This window comes from Coregonus lavaretus (genome assembly GCF_964263955.1).
Source record: "Coregonus lavaretus genome assembly, chromosome: 19".
Classification (NCBI taxonomy): Eukaryota; Metazoa; Chordata; class Actinopteri; order Salmoniformes; family Salmonidae; genus Coregonus; species Coregonus lavaretus.
In genome coordinates this window covers 43,033,632-43,051,895 of record NC_140006.1, presented here as the reverse complement: position 1 = coordinate 43,051,895, position 18,264 = coordinate 43,033,632, and the positions used below count along the sequence as shown (strand labels likewise).

Here is an 18,264-nt window from a genome sequence, read left to right as displayed (position 1 = left end):
ATATTTTCTATGATCCATTCTTTGAAAAATATTGGGTACAAGAGAGACCTGTATCAAGAAGGGAGCGAAATGCCTCTCCGAAACACTAGGTTGGGTTTTCGTACAAGCCAACAGGATCTAAACTCAGTAACTCGCCACTCTTATGTATGAGCCGGGCGCTTCAGGATCAAGAGGACCGTATGAGCTGGAGTCATATGTTGAGGGAGGGAGTATCTCATCTTTTTATCTCAAGGCTTATTGAAGGGAAATTTGATTTTTTACAATGTTGAAGGAACTAGGCCAGGGTCTTCATCTGGGCATGCCGTCCAATGTGCTAAATGTGTCCAAGTCGGAGTGTTACTCTACAGGCTCCGCAGATGCTGCTTCAAGACATGACTCCAAAGACACAATTATATTAATAAATTAATCTAATTAATGCCAACGAAGGGAGTAAATGTCTATCAGGGGATGAAAGAGTGTGGAGGACAATGTTTTTGAAAATGTATACATATTGATGCAAACAGCACTCAAGATGACCAAGGGGTTCCTTTATTAATTTGAATGACGACGTGGCTTCCACTGTAATGTTCACATGACTTGTAATTATATTGAACAAAAATATAAACGCGACATGTTTCATGAGCTGAAATAAAAGATCCCAGAAATGTTCCATACGCACAAATTGCTTATTTCTCTCATTTTGTGCACAAATGTGTTTACATCACTGTTAGTGAGCATTTCTCTTTTGCCAAGATAAATCCATCCACCTGACAGGTGTGGCATATCAAGAAGCTGATTAAACAGCATGATCGTTACACAGGTGCTGGGGACAAAAAAAAAAGCAACTCTAAAATGTTCCGTTTTGTCATAAAACACAATGCCACAGATGTCTAAGTTTTGAGGGAGCGTGCAATCGGCATGCTGACTGCAGGAATGTCCACCAGAGCTGTTGCTATAGAATTGAATGTTAATTTCTCTACCATAAGCAGCCTCCAATGTCGTTTTAGAGAATTTGCCAGTACGTCCAACCGGCCTCAACCGCAGATCACGTGTATCCACGCCAGCCCAGGACCTCCACATCCGGCGTCTTCACCTGCGGGATCGTCTGAGACCAGACACCCGGACAGCTGATGAAACTGTGGGTTTGCACAACCAAATAATTTCTGCACAAACTGTCAGAAACCGTCTCAGGGAAGCTCATCTGCGTGCTCGTCGTCCTCACCAGGGTCTTGACCTGACTGCAGTTCGGTGTCGTAACTGACTTAAGTGGGCAAATACTCACCTTCGATGGTCACTGGCACGCTGGAGAAATGTGCTCTTCACGGATTAATCCCAGTTTCAACTGTACCGGGCAGATGGCAGTCGGCGTGTATGGCGTTGTGTGGGCGAGCGGTTTGCTGATGTCAATTTGAATGCACAGCGATACCGTGATGAGAACCAGGGGTCCATTGTCATGCCATTCATCCGCCACCATCAACTCATGTTTCAGCATGATAATGCACAGCCCCATGTCGCTTAGATCTGTACACAATTCCTGGTAGCTGAAAATGTCCCAGTTCTTCCATGGCCTGCATACTCACCGGACAGGTCACCACCCATTGAGCATGTTTGGAAAGCTCTGGATCGACATGTACGACAGCGTTTTGCAACTTAGCACAGTCATTGAAGAGGAGTGGGACAACATTCCACTGGCCACAATCAACAGCTTGATCAACTCTATGCAAAGGAGATGTGTCGCGCTGCATGAGGCAAATGGTGGTCACACAAGATACTGACTGATTCTCTGATCCAAGCCCCAACCTTTTTTTTTTTTTTTTTAAGGTACACTATATATTCAAAAGTATATGGACACCCATTCAAATTAATGGATTCAGCTATTTCAGCCAAACGTATTGCTGACAGGTATAAAATCAAGCACACAGCCATGGAATCTCCATAGACATTGGCAGTAGAATGGCCTTACTGAAGAGCTCAGTGACTTTCAATGTGTTACCGTCATAATAATGATAATATGCCATTTAGCAGACGCTTTTATCCAAAGCGACTTACAGTCATGTGTGCATACATTTTTACGTATAGGTGGTCCCGGGGATCGAACCCACTACCCTGGCGTTACAAGTGCCATGCTCTACCAATTGAGCTACAGAGGATGCCACCTTTCCAACAAGTCAGTTCGTCAAAGTGCTGCCCCGGTCAACTGTAAGTGCTGTTATTATGAAGTGGACACATCTAGGCAGTGTTGCCAACAAATTTTCAGGGGAAGTTGCTAGAGGCAGGTCGATTTTGTTGTTAAAAGTTGCTAAATGAAGTTGTGATGTCATTGCGTGATGACGTCATTACGTAATAACGTAAAACTGCGTCATTACGTAGAATACACAATAACGTTACTCAAATTGACTGGCGTCTCAGCGACAAATATGATTTGACATTTGTTAGTTTAGCTTTGTTTGTTTATTATCACATTATTTTTATTTGTAAAAGTAATATAAACATAACACATTTTATATGATCAGATATTTTTAAATACAACACATTGAATTATTTAACAATTACATGTTATTTATTTTCTTATTAACTAGTAAACCTACACATTCTGAACAATTAGTTTTAAGCAGTGTATTGGTAGTTAGTTTAACATGCTACCTAACTGATCAACAATTATAGGTACAAGCTAATGACAAGGTGTGTATATATATATTTTAGCGTTTTAGTCACTTTTCAAAAGTTGCTAAAAGTTCAAAAAAAATGTTTTAAAGTAGCTACATTTGTTGCTAGGTGCTGTTTGAAAAAAGAGTTGCCAGGGTAGTCTGAAAAGTTGCTAAATCTAGCAACAAAATTGCTAAGTTGGCATCACTGCGTCTAGGAGCAACAATGGCTCAACCGCGAAGTGGTAGGCCACACAAGCTCACAGAACGGGACCGCAGAATGCTGAAGCGCATAGTGCGTAAAAATCATCTGTCCAACACTCACTACTGAGTTACAAACTGCCTCTGGAAGCAACATCCGCACAAGAACTGTTCGTCAGGTGTTTCATGAAATGAGTTTCCATGGCCGAGCAGCCGCACACAAGCCTAAGATCACCATGCGCAATGCCAAGCGTCGGCTGGAGTGGTGTAAAGCTCACCGCCATTAGACTCTGGAGCAGTGGAAACGCGTTCTCTGGAGTGATGAATCACGCTTCACCATCTGGCAGTCCGACGGACAAATCTGGGTTTGGCGGATGCCAGGAGAACGCTACCTGCCCCAATGCGAAGTGCCAAATGTAAAGTTTGGTGGAGGAGAAATTATATCTGGGGCAGTTTTTCATGGTTCGGGCCCCTAACTTAGTTCCAGGGAAATCTGAACGCTACAGCACAATTACATTCTAGAACATTCTGTGCTTCCAACTTTGTGGCAACAGTTTGGGGAAGGCCCTTTCCTGTTTCAGCATGACAATGCCCCTGTGCACAAAGCGAGGTCCATACAGAAATGGTTTGTCGAGATCGGTTACTCGCCTGCACAGAGCCCTGACCTCAATCCCATCGAACATCTTTGGGATGAATCGGAACACCGACTGCAAGCCAGGCCTAATCGCCTAACATCAGTGCCCGACCTCACTAAAGCTCTTGTGGCTGAATGGAAGCAAGTCCCCGCAGCAATGTTCCAACATCTAGTGGAAAGCCTTCCCAGAAGAGTGGAGGCTGTTATAGCAGCGAAGGGGGGACCAACTCCATATTAATGCCCATGATTTTGGAATAAGATGTTCGACGAGCAGGTGTCCACATACTTTTGGTCATGTAGTGTATCTGTGACAAACAGCTGCATATCTGTATTCCCAGTCATGTGAAATTCATAGATAAGGGCCTAATGAATTTATTTCAATTTACTGATTTCCTTATATGAACTGTAACTCAGTAAAATCCTTAATTGTTGCATGTTGTGTTTTATATTTTTGTTCAGTGTAGTTATTTTTATACAGTAGTAGGCCTTTATGCTTGCAGACAGTCTGATACTGAGTCAGAAGGGGGGCTGGCCGATGGGCCGCGTGAGAAACTCGCGTTATGACGTATTCCATGGGTTTGTTTACAAATGTTTCATTAACAAATGGCTTTAATATTAACAGACTTGAAATGGAATTGACCCAACCCTGTTAAAGTGAGCTGAAAGTTTTTCATTTACTGCTTGAGTTCTCTGGCACAATGCATTCCTTGGCAAAGGAAAAACTAGGAAGCGTGGTGACTGTGATAGCCTGCCTGAGATAATTAGCCAGTGACTTACTGTGGCAAATTGATATTTGTTGACATGCGGGTCACATCATGCGTACATGAACTCACATGCTTTGTGTGCTTGATATGCTGCATTATTCAACCAGTATGAAGGTTACGGCCAAAAAGTGGGCATGAAATAACAATTTGAAGGGCACTTTAACATTCCATAAGCTTTCAGCCAAAGTGGATCAATGTGACACACCAAAGGAATTACATTTTGTAAATGGGTCATGTAAAATAAGGCAATATTGGGGTTTCTCAGAATCAAAATGGGAAATTAGGGAGAGAGAAGAATGGATGAACTTTTTCATTGCCGGTTAAGGATACTATAGTTATCACATTTCACATTGGATTTATGAACTACAGAAAGGTACTCTTTTTATTTGTTATTCTGGTGCCGCTCTGCAAACACAAGCTTGTTAGCTAGCTCTGGTCCAACGTTAAGCCAACTCTCTGGAGTTCAAAGACATTCAAAGTTCCTTCATAGAAGCTGCTCCTCCGTAGGTATAATTCTGTCATAAGATGCCAAGCCTCCTCCTCCACTCTCTCTTGCTCTCTCCACACCCTCAACATTTCAGTCGCATCCAACGCCCTACACTTGTCTGTCCAGTGCATGTAAACAACTATAGCTTGCCCGCTGCTCTAGCCACACTGATTGGTGAAGTAATTTTAATGTTGCGCTAAATGTAAAAAATTAATACATTGCTCAAAAAAATAAAGGGAACACTTAAACAACACAATGTAACTCCAAGTCAATCACACTTCTGTGAAATCAAACTGTCCACTTAGGAAGCAACACTGATTGACAATAAATTTCACATGCTGTTGTGCAAATGGAATAGACAACAGGTGGAAATTATAGGCAATTAGCAAGACACCCCCCAATAAAGGACTGGTTTTGCAGGTGGCGACCACAGACCACTTCTCAGTTCCTATGCTTCCTGGCTGATGTTTTGGTCACTATTGAATGCTGGCGGTGCTTTCACTCTAGTGGTAGCATGAGACGGAGTCTACAACCTACACAAGTGGCTCAGGTAGTGCAGCTCATCTAGGATGGCACATCAACGCGAGCTGTGGCAAGGTTTGCTGTGTCTGTCAGCGTAGTGTCCAGAGCATGGAGGCGCTACCAGGAGACAGGCCAGTACATCAGGAGACGTGGAGGAGGCCGTAGGAGGGCAACAACCCAGCAGCAGGACCGCTACCTCCGCCTTTGTGCAAGGAGGAGCAGGAGGAGCACTGCCAGAGCCATGCAAAATGACCTCCAGCAGGCCACAAATGTGCATGTGTCTGCTCAAACGGTCAGGGTGGTATGAGGGCCCGACGTCCACAGCTGGGGGTTGGGCTTACAGCCCAACACCGTGCAGGACGTTTGGCATTTGCCAGAGAACACCAAGATTGGCAAATTCGCCACTGGCGCCCTGTGCTCTTCACAGATGAAAGCAGGTTCACACTGAGCACATGTGACAGACGTGACAGAGTCTGGAGACGCCGTGGAGAACGTTCTGCTGCCTGCAACATCCTCCAGCATGACCGGTTTGGCGGTGGGTCAGTCATGGTGTGGGGTGGCATTTCTTTGGGGGGCCGCACAGCCCTCCATGTGCTCGCCAGAGGTAGCCTGACTGCCATTAGGTACCGAGATGAGATCCTCAGACCCCTTGTGAGACCATATGCTGGTGCGGTTGGCCCTGGGTTCCTCCTAATGCAAGACAATGCTAGACCTCATGTGGCTGGAGTGTGTCAGCAGTTCCTGCAAGAGGAAGGCATTGATGCTATGGACTGGCCCGCCCGTTCCCCAGACCTGAATCCAATTGAGCACATCTGGGACATCATGTCTCGCTCCATCCACCAACGCCACGTTGCACCACAGACTGTCCAGGAGTTGGCGGATGCTTTAGTCCAGGTCTGGGAGGAGATCCCTCAGGAGACCATCCGCCACCTCATCAGGAGCATGCCCAGGCGTTGTAGGGAGGTCATACAGGCACGTGGAGGCCACACACACACTACTGAGCCTCATTTTGACTTGTTTTAAGGACATTACATCAAAGTTGGATCAGACTGTAGTGTGGTTTTCCACTTTAATTTTGAGGGTGACTCCAAATTCAGACCTCCATGGGTTGATATTTGATTTCCATTGATCATTTTTGTGTGATTTTGTTGTCAGCACATTCAACTATGTAAAGAAAAAAGTATTTAATGAGATTATTTCTTTCATTCAGATCTAGGATGTGTTATTTTAGTGTTCCCTTAATTTTTTTGAGCAGTGTATATATTGTACAGTACCAGTCAACAGTTTGGACACCTAATCATTCAAGGATTTTTCTTTATTTTTACTATTTTCTACATTGTAGAATAGTAGTGACATCAAAACTATGATATAACACATATGGAATCATGTAGTAACCAATAAAGTGTTAAACAAATCAAAATCTATTTTATATTTGAGATTCTTCAAATAGCCACCCTTTGCCTTGATGACAGATTTGCACACTCTTGGCATTCTCTCAACCAGCTTCACCTGGAATGCTTTTCCAACAGTCTTGAAGGAGTTCCCACATATGCTGAGCACTTGTTGGCTGCTTTTCCCTTCACTCTGCGGTCTGACTCATCCCAAACCATCTCAATTGGGTTGAGGTCGGGGGATTGTGGAGGCCAGGTCATCTGATGCAGAACTACATCACTTTCCTTCTTGGTAAAATAGCCCTTACACAGCCTGGAGGTGTGTTGGGTCATTGTCCTGTTGAAAAACAAATGATAGTCCCACTAAGCCCAAACCAGATGGGATGGCGTATTGCTGCAGAATGCTGTGGTAGCCATGCTGGTTAAGTGTGCCTTGAATTCTACATTCCATGCTTCACGGTGGGAACCACACATGCGGAGAACATCCGTTCACCCACACGCGTCTCACAAAGCCACAGCGGTTGGATCTCCAATTTCGACTCTAGACCAAAGGACACTTTTCCACCGGTCTAATGTCCATTGCTCGTGTTTCTTGGCCCAAGCAAGTCTCTTCTTATTGGTGTCCTTTTAGTAGTGGGTTCTTTGTAGCAATTTGACCATGAATGCCTGATTCACACAGTCCCCTCTGAACAGTTGATGTTGAGATGTGTCTGTTACTTGAACTCTGTGAAGCATTTATTTGGGCTGCAATTTCTGAGGCTGGTAACTCTAATGAACTTATCCTCTGCAGCTGAGGTAACTCTGGGTCTTCCATTCCTGTGGCGGTCCTCATGAGAGCCAGTTTCATCATAGCGCTTGATGGTTGTTGCGACTGTACTTGAAGAAACTTTCAGATTGACTGACCTTCATGTCTTAAAGTAATGATGGACTGTCGTTTCTCTTTGCTTATTTGAGCTGTTCTTGACATAATATGGACTTGGTCTTTTACCAAATAGGGCTATCTTCTGTATACCACCCCTACCTTGTCACAACACAACTGATTGGCTAAAACGCATTAAGAAGGAAATAAATTCCACAAATTAAAGTTTTAAGAAGGCACACCTGTTAATTGAAATGCATTCCAGGTGACTACCTCATGAAGCTGGTTGAGAGAATGCCAAGAGTGTGCAAAGCTGTCATCAAGGGTGGCTATTTGAAGAATCTCAAATATAAAATATATTTTGATTTGTTTAACACTTTTTTGGTTACTACATGATTCCATATGTGTTATTTCATAGTTTTGATGTCTTCACTATTATTCTACAATGTAAAAATAATTCCAATCCCTGGTTTGTTGTGCCTACCAACCTTGTGTGTGGTAAAGAGAAGCCGCATGAACATTAGAATTGCATGCAATAACCAGAGGCCCCTAATGTATACTTCTGCCTCAAATATATAGCTATAATATTGTCAATTTTAGTTGGTGTACTGTTGATAACCAATATCTACTTCTTTAGGGTTTATTTCTAACTTGTGTTCTGTGCTCTAGGCTTTAACTCAGAGGGCTAACACCATCTGGAGGCCTGCAGACAACACTGGTTCGATATCCAGTCGCTCACAGTTGGGTATGTGGCATGTGTGGAGGTCTGGGAAAAACAATATTTTCCACCATTTGTCCCACTGAGACCCCACTGAGTGTGAGGCAGATTGTGTACAATACACGTCACAAAGAATAGATGCCCATACAACTCAAATCTCAACCACAGCCTATTACATTTGATAAAGTGGATGACTCAGACTTTGAATAAGTTACGTTTTACGGGTTTGCTGGTGAAAACCTCGCAGTAAAAAAGGTTTATAGATTTTTCTTCTCAACAACAGCCCTCCCACTGAGTGATTTATGTATGAATCCAGAATGGAATCCTTTATAGTGCAGTACTTTTGATCAGAGCCCATAGGGCTCTAGTGAAAAGTAGTGTACTATATAGGAAATTGGGTGCCATTTTGGGATGTGTGTGTGAGTGAGCGATTATCCTGCAACCTTTAGGGGGAGCATAGTAATCAGAACCTGCCGTAATGCGTATTGAAGACCGCAGTGGTCCAACAAACTGTTTACATCGCTGTGCAAGACCGAACTACAAGCCACTCTACTAGTTCATGAATGAGAGAACTTCTAAATAATGTGCTGGATTGGCTACAATTCTGGATACTATTGTTCATTTGACAATGACCACTTTTTACATTTTGCAGCTCGTAACATTTCAAGGATTTCCGGTTTGGCTCCAGATAGTTTCCCGTATCCAATGTTTAGAGTTGTGACATCATGAACTGCAACTTGTAAAAAGTTGTAGCTCAGTTGGTAGAGCACGGCGCTTGTAACGCCAGGGTAGTGGGTTCGATCCCCGGGACCACCCATACGTAAAAATGTTTGCACACATGACTGTAAGTCGCTTTGGATAAAAGCGTCTGCTAAATGGCAAATGTATTATATTATTAAAGCCAATGCCATTCTTCATACACATGCCAGTCAAACTGCCCATGGGAGTACATTCACACGTAGATAATCCACTGTTTTACACACTAGGTTAGCCGGGCGGGTGCCACCCCTGTATTTGTGGTAACAGGTAGGAAAGTGGGTTAAGGCTTAGAGTGTGTTAGGAAGGATTAGGTGTGTAGAAGAGGAGGGACCTTTTTGTTTATTTTCATTACTTGGACCCCGGTTCCAGAACATTCCCTTCTCTTACCTTCCCTGGTTTGTTTGATTGGTCGTTGTTTTATTACTGCTTCTTTATGGCTGTTGTATATTATGTTGTTTAGTACCTTACTAAACGTCCCCAGAGGAGATAACATTGAGTTCTTGTTGTTGTTGTCTGCTTATTTTAGTTAGCTACACCCCACATTTCTTCCCCATCCATCTAGTTTACATTGTGTGCGCAGGCACGGGCATTTACGTCTCCTCCTCAGACGAGCTACACCCGAGGGGAGAACGTAACGTCCCCAATGACACTTTTTGTTGGTGACCCTCTCTTTGATGGTATGAACCAACTTGCAGTGTGTGACTAGGATACTTAAAAAAAAAAGGTTTCTGTTGACGCTGTCATGCGAACGGGGAGTGAGTTCTGAGTGTAAAAAAAAAAATGGATTGTGTGTTCGCGTAAACTGTGAAGAGGACCTGTATTTACAGTCTGAAGACTGTTTATGCATCCTCAATATGGGATAGGGTTATCTGTGAAGCGGAGGTGTGAATGTCCTTCATCTGTGATTGGGTCATCCATTTTTGGACTGATACTAGCCATGATTATTGATGAATATACTATCAATCCAGTATCCCTTCACATTGTAAATATGGTACTGGAACTGACTGAGCCTTTATATAGCTAGCTTACTTACTTTGTTGTGTTTTTATTATTTATTGTGTGTTTTTTTGTTCTACTTTTGTTATTTTTAGTATTACATCGTTATTGATTACTGCATTGTTTGGTTTAGAGCTTGCAAGAAAGGCATTTCACTGTACCTGTGTAAGACACAAAAACATTTGAAACTATAATTTATAAATGCCTCATTAGTTCAATTGTGGTACCCCATCAGAACTCCAAATAATAAGAATCTCATGGAAGGTCAGTCCTTGCATCAATAACTCTGTCTATGAATTTGAGTGGTTAGTCCAACCCCATCCCTCAGCTGTTTCCCAAAGCAGTGGTGGGGTGGCTACTTTAAGTCGCTTTGGATAAAAGTGTATGCTAAATGGCATATTCTATATTCCGCTTTGTTGACGTTTGAACTGCAGCTTGTCCCTTTTTTTAAAGCTTTTTATCAGGAATTCTATTAGGATTGTCGGAGTGATTTTCAAAGGTGACCTGGTATTGCCTGAAATATAATTAGTCTATTCAAAACAATGGCCCATTCTCATGTTTTACAATCTCAAATAAATAAAGGATACTGTTACTTTCTTTCTACTTCACGTCCAATCACAGGATTTTGATACGTGCATACAGTGCAATAAAGTGAATGGTTAATAATACCAGAAATAAAGGTAGTTCTGGTGTGTACAGTCGTGGTCAAAAGTTTTGAGAATGACACATTCATTTTCACAAAGTCTGCTGCCTCAGTTTTTATGATGGCAATTTGCATATACTCTAGAATGTTATGAAGAGTGATCAGATGAATTGCAATTAATTGCAAAGTTCCTCTTTGCCATGAAAATGAACTTAATCCCAAAAGAACATTTCCACTGCATTTCAGCCCTGCCACAAAAGGACCAGGTGACATCATATCAGTGATTCTCTCGTTAACACAGGTGAGAGTGTTGACGAGGACAAGGCTGGAGATCACTCTGTCATGCTGATTGAGTTAGAATAACAGACTGGAAGCTTTAAAAGGAGGGTGGTGCTTGAAATCATTGTTCTTCTTCTGTTAACCATGGTTACCTACAAGGAAACACGTGCCGTCATTGCTTTGCACAAAAAGGGCTTCACAGACAAGGATATTGCTGCTAGTAAGATTGCACCTAAATCAACCATTTATCGGATCATCAAGAACTTCAAGGAGAGAGGTTCAATTGTTGTGAAGAAGGCTTCAGGGCGCCCAAGAAAGTCCAGCAAGCGCCAGGACCGTCTCCTAAAGTTGATTCAGCTGCGGGATCGGGGCACCACCAGTGCAGAGCTTGCTCAGGAATGGCAGCAGGCAGGTGTGAGTGCATCTGCACGCACAGTGAGGCGAATACTTTTGGAGGATGGCCTGGTGTCAAGAAGGGCAGCGAGGAAGCCACTTCTCTCTAGGAAAAACATCAGGGACAGACTGATATTCTGCAAAAGGTACAGGGATTGGACTGCTGAGGACTGGGGTAAAGTCATTTTCTCTGAATCCCCTTTCTGATTGTTTGGGGCATCCGGAAAAAAGCTTGTCCGGAGAAGACAAGGTGAGCGCTACCATCAGTCCTGTGTCATGCCAACAGTAAAGCATCCTGAGACCATTCATGTGTGGGGTTGCTTCTCAGCCAAGGGAGTGGGCTCACTCACAATTTTGCCTAAGAACACAGCCATGAATAAAGAATGGTACCAACACATCCTCAGAGAGCAACTTCTCCCAACCATCCAAGAACAGTTTGGTGACGAACAATGCCTTTTCCAGCATGATGGAGCACCTTGCCATAAGGCAAAAGTGATAACTAAGTGGCTCGGGGAACAAAACATTGACATTTTGGGTCCATGGCCAGGAAACTCCCCAGACCTTAATCCCATTGAAAACGTGTGGTCAATCCTCAAGAGGTGGGTGGACAAACAAAAACCCACAAATTCTGATAGACTCCAAGCATTGATTATGCAAGAATGGGCTGCCATCAGTCAGGATGTGGCCCAGAAGTTAATTGACAGCATGCCAGGGCGGATTGCAGAGGTCTTGAAAAAGAAGGGTCAACATTGCAAATATTGACTCTTTGCATAAACTTAATGTAATTGTCAATAAAAGCCTTTGACACTTGTGGAATACTTGTAATTATACTTCAGTATACCATAGTAACATCTGACAAAAAATATCAAAAAACACTGAAGCAGCAAACTTTGAAGACCAATACTTGTGTCATTCTCAACTTTTGACCACACACCCCTTCCTTGCACACTATTCACATTTTGCTGTCTTACATTTTATCATTTTTTTAGATTAAATTATATATTTTTTATTTTTCTACAGTACTACACAACCTACTTCACATTTAAGTATATGGAAGCATTTTTTTTGTACAACTCTTAGGGCAGCAATATTCAAACCTTGTCTCTGATATTCAAGCAAATTTAAGTCAGGACTCCGACTCGACCACTCAGGAACACTCAACACCTCTTGGAAAGCCATTCTGGTGTGTCTTTGGCATAAAAATGTATGTAATTGTCTCACTGAAAAATAAAGATCTATTCCAGGGCTTTCCAAGAGGTGTTGATCACGAAAAACTCCCCAGTCCCTGCTGATGGCAAGCATACCCATAACATGATGCCTCACACATGATGCCTCAATGTGCCTCACAATGGGCCTCAGGATCTCATCACAGTATCTCTGTGCATTCAAATTGCCATCAATAAAATGCAAACGTATTCGTTGTCTGTAGTTTATGCCTGCCCATACCATAACCCCACCGCCACCGTGGGGCACTCTGTTCACAGCGTTGACGTCAGCAAACCACTCGCCCACACAACGCCATACACGTGGTCTTCACTTGTGAGGCTGGTTGGACATACTGCCAAATTCTCTAAAACGACGTTGGAGGAGGCTTATGGTAGAGAAATGAACATGCAACAGTTCTGGTGGACATTCCTGCAGTCAGCATGCCAATTGCACGCTCCCTCAACTTGAGACATCTGTGGCATTGTGTTGTGGGACAAAATTGCACGATTTAGTGGCCTTTTACTGTCCCCAGCGCAAGGTGCACCTGTGTAATGATCATGCTGTTTAATCAGCTTCTTGATAATCCATCCACCTGACAGGTATTGCATATCTTGGCAAAGCAGAAATGCTCACTAACAGGGATGTAAACAAATGTAACCTCAATTTGTGAGAAGTTAGCTTTTTGTGCATATGGAAAATGTATTTTATTTCAGCTCATGAAACATGGGACCAACACTTTACATGTTGCGTTTATATTTTTGTTCAGTGTAATTTGGAAAATGTTCTTTTAATTTTTCTTTCATTTTGAAAATGTGGAGTAGGTTGTGTAGATCATTTGAAAAAAATCGAATTTCATCCCTTGTTAAATTACATTTTATGGCAGAAAATGTGAAGACTGTGCAAGGGGTGTGTAGACTTTCACTAGCGACTATCTTCCTTGTGTGACCCGTTTTGCGCATAAGACAGGATAGCGTGCAGTCAGTTTGGAACGGGATCATTTCCTTTTGATCCCTTACAGGGTGAGTCAGAAGAGCATTGATTTATTAAATGTAGACTCATTTACTCAAATAGAACTAATGTAAATGTAGTATTTTTTTCTAACTTTTATGCTCTTATGTTGCAGTTGCAGATGGTTCAGTTGATCAACCACCAGACATATTTTGGGGATACTTGAGTCATACACTGAGTGTACAAAACATTGCTCTTTCCATGACAGACTGACCAGGTGAATCCAGGTGAAAGCTATGATCCCTTATTGATGTCACTTGTTAAATCCACTTCAATCAGTGTAGATGAAGGGGAGGAGACAGGTTAAAGAAGGGTTTTTAAGCCTTGAGACAGTTGAGACATGGATTGTGTATGTGTGTGCCATTCGGAGGGTGAATGGGCAAGACAAAAGATTGAAGTGCCTTTTGAACAGGGTAGTACCGGACTGGCGCACCGGTTTTGAGTGGGTCAAGAACTGCAACGTTGCTGGGTTTTTCATGCTCAACAGTTTCCCGTATCAAGAATAGTCCACCACCCAAATGACATCCAGCCAACTTGACACAACTGCGGGAAGCATTGGAGTCAACATGGGCCAGCATCCCTGTGGAACGCATTTGACACATGCCCCAACAAATTGAGTCTGTTCTGAGGGCAAAAGGGGTTGCAACTCAATATTAGGACGGTGAACCTAATGTTTTGTACACTCAGTGTATATTCTATACTAGAACGTATTAGAAGTTGTAAACAATGTTTGTTAATTTTAATGGTCAGTCCAAGCTTTGCTTCTGTACTTTTTTTTTTTTTCTTTTTTAATGAACCACTAACATGCAACAGGAATCCAGGGCCCATTTTGAATACTTTGAAATTCCTCATTTTCTTTTAAGTAATCACTGATCTGACATGTCTGGATTGGTGAAAACTAAGAGGTGGGACCCTTGCTTTCACCTATTCAATTGTTTTGTGTCAGTAAGATTGCTTCAAGGAAGGAAGCCCTATATATTATTCTGACTTTATTGAACAGATAGAGGATGACAAGATGGTTTTGTCATATGGCAGTAGGCCAGATTCTAACCAATGCCGACACTGTAGAGGTGTGCTGGAGACGGGGGCGTTACTGCTAGACCAGCCAGGCCACAGAGGGAAGCAATTTAACCGTTTCAAAGAGGGCTGACTAATACCTTTTGACCTACGCTTTCCTCTCTGTTTTGTAGGTGAGTCAGGGGAATGTCCCGGGCATCGAGACTGCCTCACTGGCCATGGACACAGAGGAGGGGGTGGAGGTGGTGTGGAACGAAGTACAGTTCTCCGATAAGAAGGTCTTCAAATCCCACGAGGTATCTTTTTGATACTCCTTTCCCTATTTAAAGGCACAAAAAAAGTTTGACCCGGCAGGACTAAAAAGGTCGATCTTTGTCATTATACTGTGCACTGATTGGCCTACATGGAACTAAGTTTGTGTGTTTGAGCATTGATTGTGCATTTCATCCTATGGCCATGGGGGACGAAAGTTAGATCACAAGTTGCCTGCCCTGCTCACATCGTTGAGGGTTTTGGTGATTTAAGTGCTTGTCTATGAAGTGTAACTTAACTTTTTCTCATCTGATATTACCTTAACATTTGTACGGCATATTTTATTGAATCCCACCCTTGGTTATGACCGTGTGTGAATGACAGAGGTGATATGGATAACCAGCTTTGAGAGCGTGAGCTAATGTCAGAAGTGTGGGGGTCTTCGTGGTTGTTTGTCTTGCAGGATCGAATGAGGGAGATGTTTGAGAGCCTGATGCATGTAGATCACCCCAACATTGTCAAGTTCCATAAGTACTGGCTGGACACCAGGGAGAGTCGGGCAAGGGTGAGGGACATGACCATGCATGACCTTGGTCACACACATACATACATACATACATACATACATACATGTAACCAGCACATATTGTAAATACACAGGAACAAACCGTCAGCGTCCTGGGAAAGTAATTCACCTCTTTCAAAGTCTATTCAAAATGGCTTGTGAATTTCCATGACTACAGTACACGGATATATTGTTTTTTACTTTTTGGATTAACAAGGTTTTCCCATGACACTGACGTCCCCCCCCCCACACCCCCACTCATTAGATCTCCATGTCTATCTCCGAACTCAGGTGATCTTCATCACAGAGTACATGTCATCAGGCAGTCTTAAGCAGTTCTTAAAGAAAACCAAGAAAAACCACAAGACCATGAATGTCAAGGTGAGTCCATTCCATAGAGCATGCCAAGGCGAGTCCATTCCATAGAGCATGCCAAGGCGAGTCCATAGAGCATGCCAAGGCGAGTCCATTCCATAGAGCATGCCAAGGCGAGTCCATTCCATAGAGCATGCCAAGGCGAGTCCATTCCATAGAGCATGCCAAGGCGAGTCCATAGAGCATGCCAAGGCGAGTCCATTCCATAGAGAATGCCAAGGCGAGTCCATTCCATAGAGAATGCCAAGGCGAGTCAATTCCATAGAGCAGGGTTCTTCAATTCCGGTCCTGGAGGGCCGAAACACTTCTGTTTTTTATTTCTACCTGGTAGTTAATTGCACTCACCTGGTGTCCCAGGTCTGAATTAGCCCCTGATTAGAAGGAGAGGATGAAAAACAGAGGTGTTTCGGCCCTCCAGGACCGGAATTGAAGAACCCTGCCATAGAGAATGCCAAGGCGAGTCCATTCCATAGAGAATGATAGAGGCCTCTAGTGGCCAAAAGGTCGTTTTAGCATGGGCAGCGCCATTGAGGGCTTCCACCATTTTTTAAAGTAGTCAAGTGGGTGGGGATTCCTATTGTTTGTAGCTTCAATGGCGTTACCAATGCTGTCACAGACTATCTATCTCTATGGTCCATTCCCACTAGTCTTCCTCCCCCACCATCAAACCTCAAAACTGGGCACACCCCCATCTAGTGTGTGGTTTTAAAACTACCACAACACATAGTATTCAGGAGGTTGCTAGTAGTCACTTAGCCTGTATTTGTCTCTGGACGCATTCTAGACCATCTGCAAAGCAGTCGCGCTGTACATACTAACCAATTAGAATGATCTGCAGTAGGGCATCAGATTGCACTAATATGTTAAACACTTATCCAGACGGTGTGAGGTTGGTTGCATGACTGCAATGTAGACGGCCTGTAACGTATCTATGTAACAGTCATTCAGTAAAGCTGTGTTTGCCTGTTTTTGTCTCTTGTCTTGCGTGTGGTCGGTTTTTAGGCATGGAAGCGATGGTGCACTCAGATCCTGTCAGCTCTGAGGTAAGAAACCCGGCACCATTCATCCTGTCACTCAACACTCACCCCAATTATGCAATTATTTCCCACTGGGCAAAAGCCTGATGTAACACGAAATCGGCACCTTTTTCTTTGATTGTTTAAATTGATTATCAACAAACGTGAATTCTACTTGAAACAAACCAACTCTTGAAATCCTGTAGTCAATTTGTGGTTCAAATCTAGTTAAAATGACGTTGACCTCTTTTTGCGTTTTCAACCAAATATTCCATTGATGTTCAACTGCAGTTCAGATGACTGTGATAGAACATTGGTTTAGCATATTCTGTGTGAACTCTATTTATTCAATTACATATCTGAAGGATCACATGATCACAAAATAAAATAAAAAGAAGATGGTTGCTCCACCAAGCAGTATCCCAGCAGGTTTAGGGGTGGATCTGGCTACCGTGTTGTTTACATGTTTTCTCTTAAATTAAATTAGAATGATAATAAACTACTATAAAATGAGCAAATTCAGCATCAAGCTGAACGATGTGAAACTGTGTTTCTCCTGTAGAAGATTTATGAAGTAATTTACCACAGTATGACATAGCTTAGATTACACACAGCACATGACAACACATAATATACTACTCACATTGATTTTAACACAGGGAAGACATACAGCTTGCTGACATGGCCTTGAAGATTCTACTGCGACACACACACACACACACACACACACACACACACACAAAAAGGCTAGTTTTTTTTTATGTCCGTAGTTACCTGCATTCCTGCCACCCGCCCATAGTCCATGGCAACTTGACGTGTGACACCATCTTTATCCAGCACAACGGACTCATCAAGATCGGCTCGGGTATGTGGTCTACAGGGCAAGGGAAATAAAGACCCAGTTCTCCACGTTTGCACTAGTTGAATTTAAAAGCATAGGAAAAAGGTTTAACCAATGCTATGCTTTTAAAAACCATCGGAGGTAGTACACAAGGGGACACTTGCAGGGAAAAGATTGGAGAATTAGAACACAGGTGTTTTATCTAAGCACAGGTGCTGGACCAAAAACAATGAACAACAGTCATAGTTCTAGTAATAAACAGTCAGCTGTTACTAATGTACCTCTCTACAGACCTACTGTACAGTGATATCACATATTCTATCAAGTTGAATGGGGCTTATATAATTGAATAAATATATAAAACTTTTCCTCCATTTTTCTCTTGGGGCATGATAATTTTACACTAATGCTCTGTTTTTAATTTTCCCTATCTTTCTGTTATGTTACAGTGTGGCATAGGCTGTTTGTCAATGGTAAGAATCCTTATTTGTCGCAGTTGTTTTTCCTCTAGTCTACAATCCACTACTTATTTGAAGTGCTTGTGGCTTTTCAGAAGAGCGCTGTGCAGAACAAATCTCGGCCCATCGGAAAACTTTTTTAAAAAACTTTTTAGGAACTAAGTTCTGTCGTGGTTTATGCTCTCAAGACTTTGTGTGTATGTTTACAAGAGAGCCCTTCACTCTGTTTTTTAGATGACCTATTCACAACTGCTCT

At 42.7% G+C, this 18,264-nt stretch overlaps 1 protein-coding gene across 1 annotated transcript in view; it reads left to right on the top strand.

The window, feature by feature from the left end:
* Nucleotides 1-18,264, top strand: part of LOC311147166 (nuclear receptor-binding protein 2-like) — a 58,594-nt gene that overhangs the window by 15,487 nt on the left and 24,843 nt on the right. The window contains exons 2-7 of the mRNA XM_084183802.1: nt 14,675-14,797; nt 15,217-15,318; nt 15,610-15,699; nt 16,696-16,736; nt 17,480-17,574; nt 18,000-18,023. Of these exons, the coding sequence (XP_084039928.1) occupies nt 14,675-14,797; nt 15,217-15,318; nt 15,610-15,699; nt 16,696-16,736; nt 17,480-17,574; nt 18,000-18,023 (475 nt within the window). The remainder of the gene's footprint in view (nt 1-14,674; nt 14,798-15,216; nt 15,319-15,609; nt 15,700-16,695; nt 16,737-17,479; nt 17,575-17,999; nt 18,024-18,264) is intronic.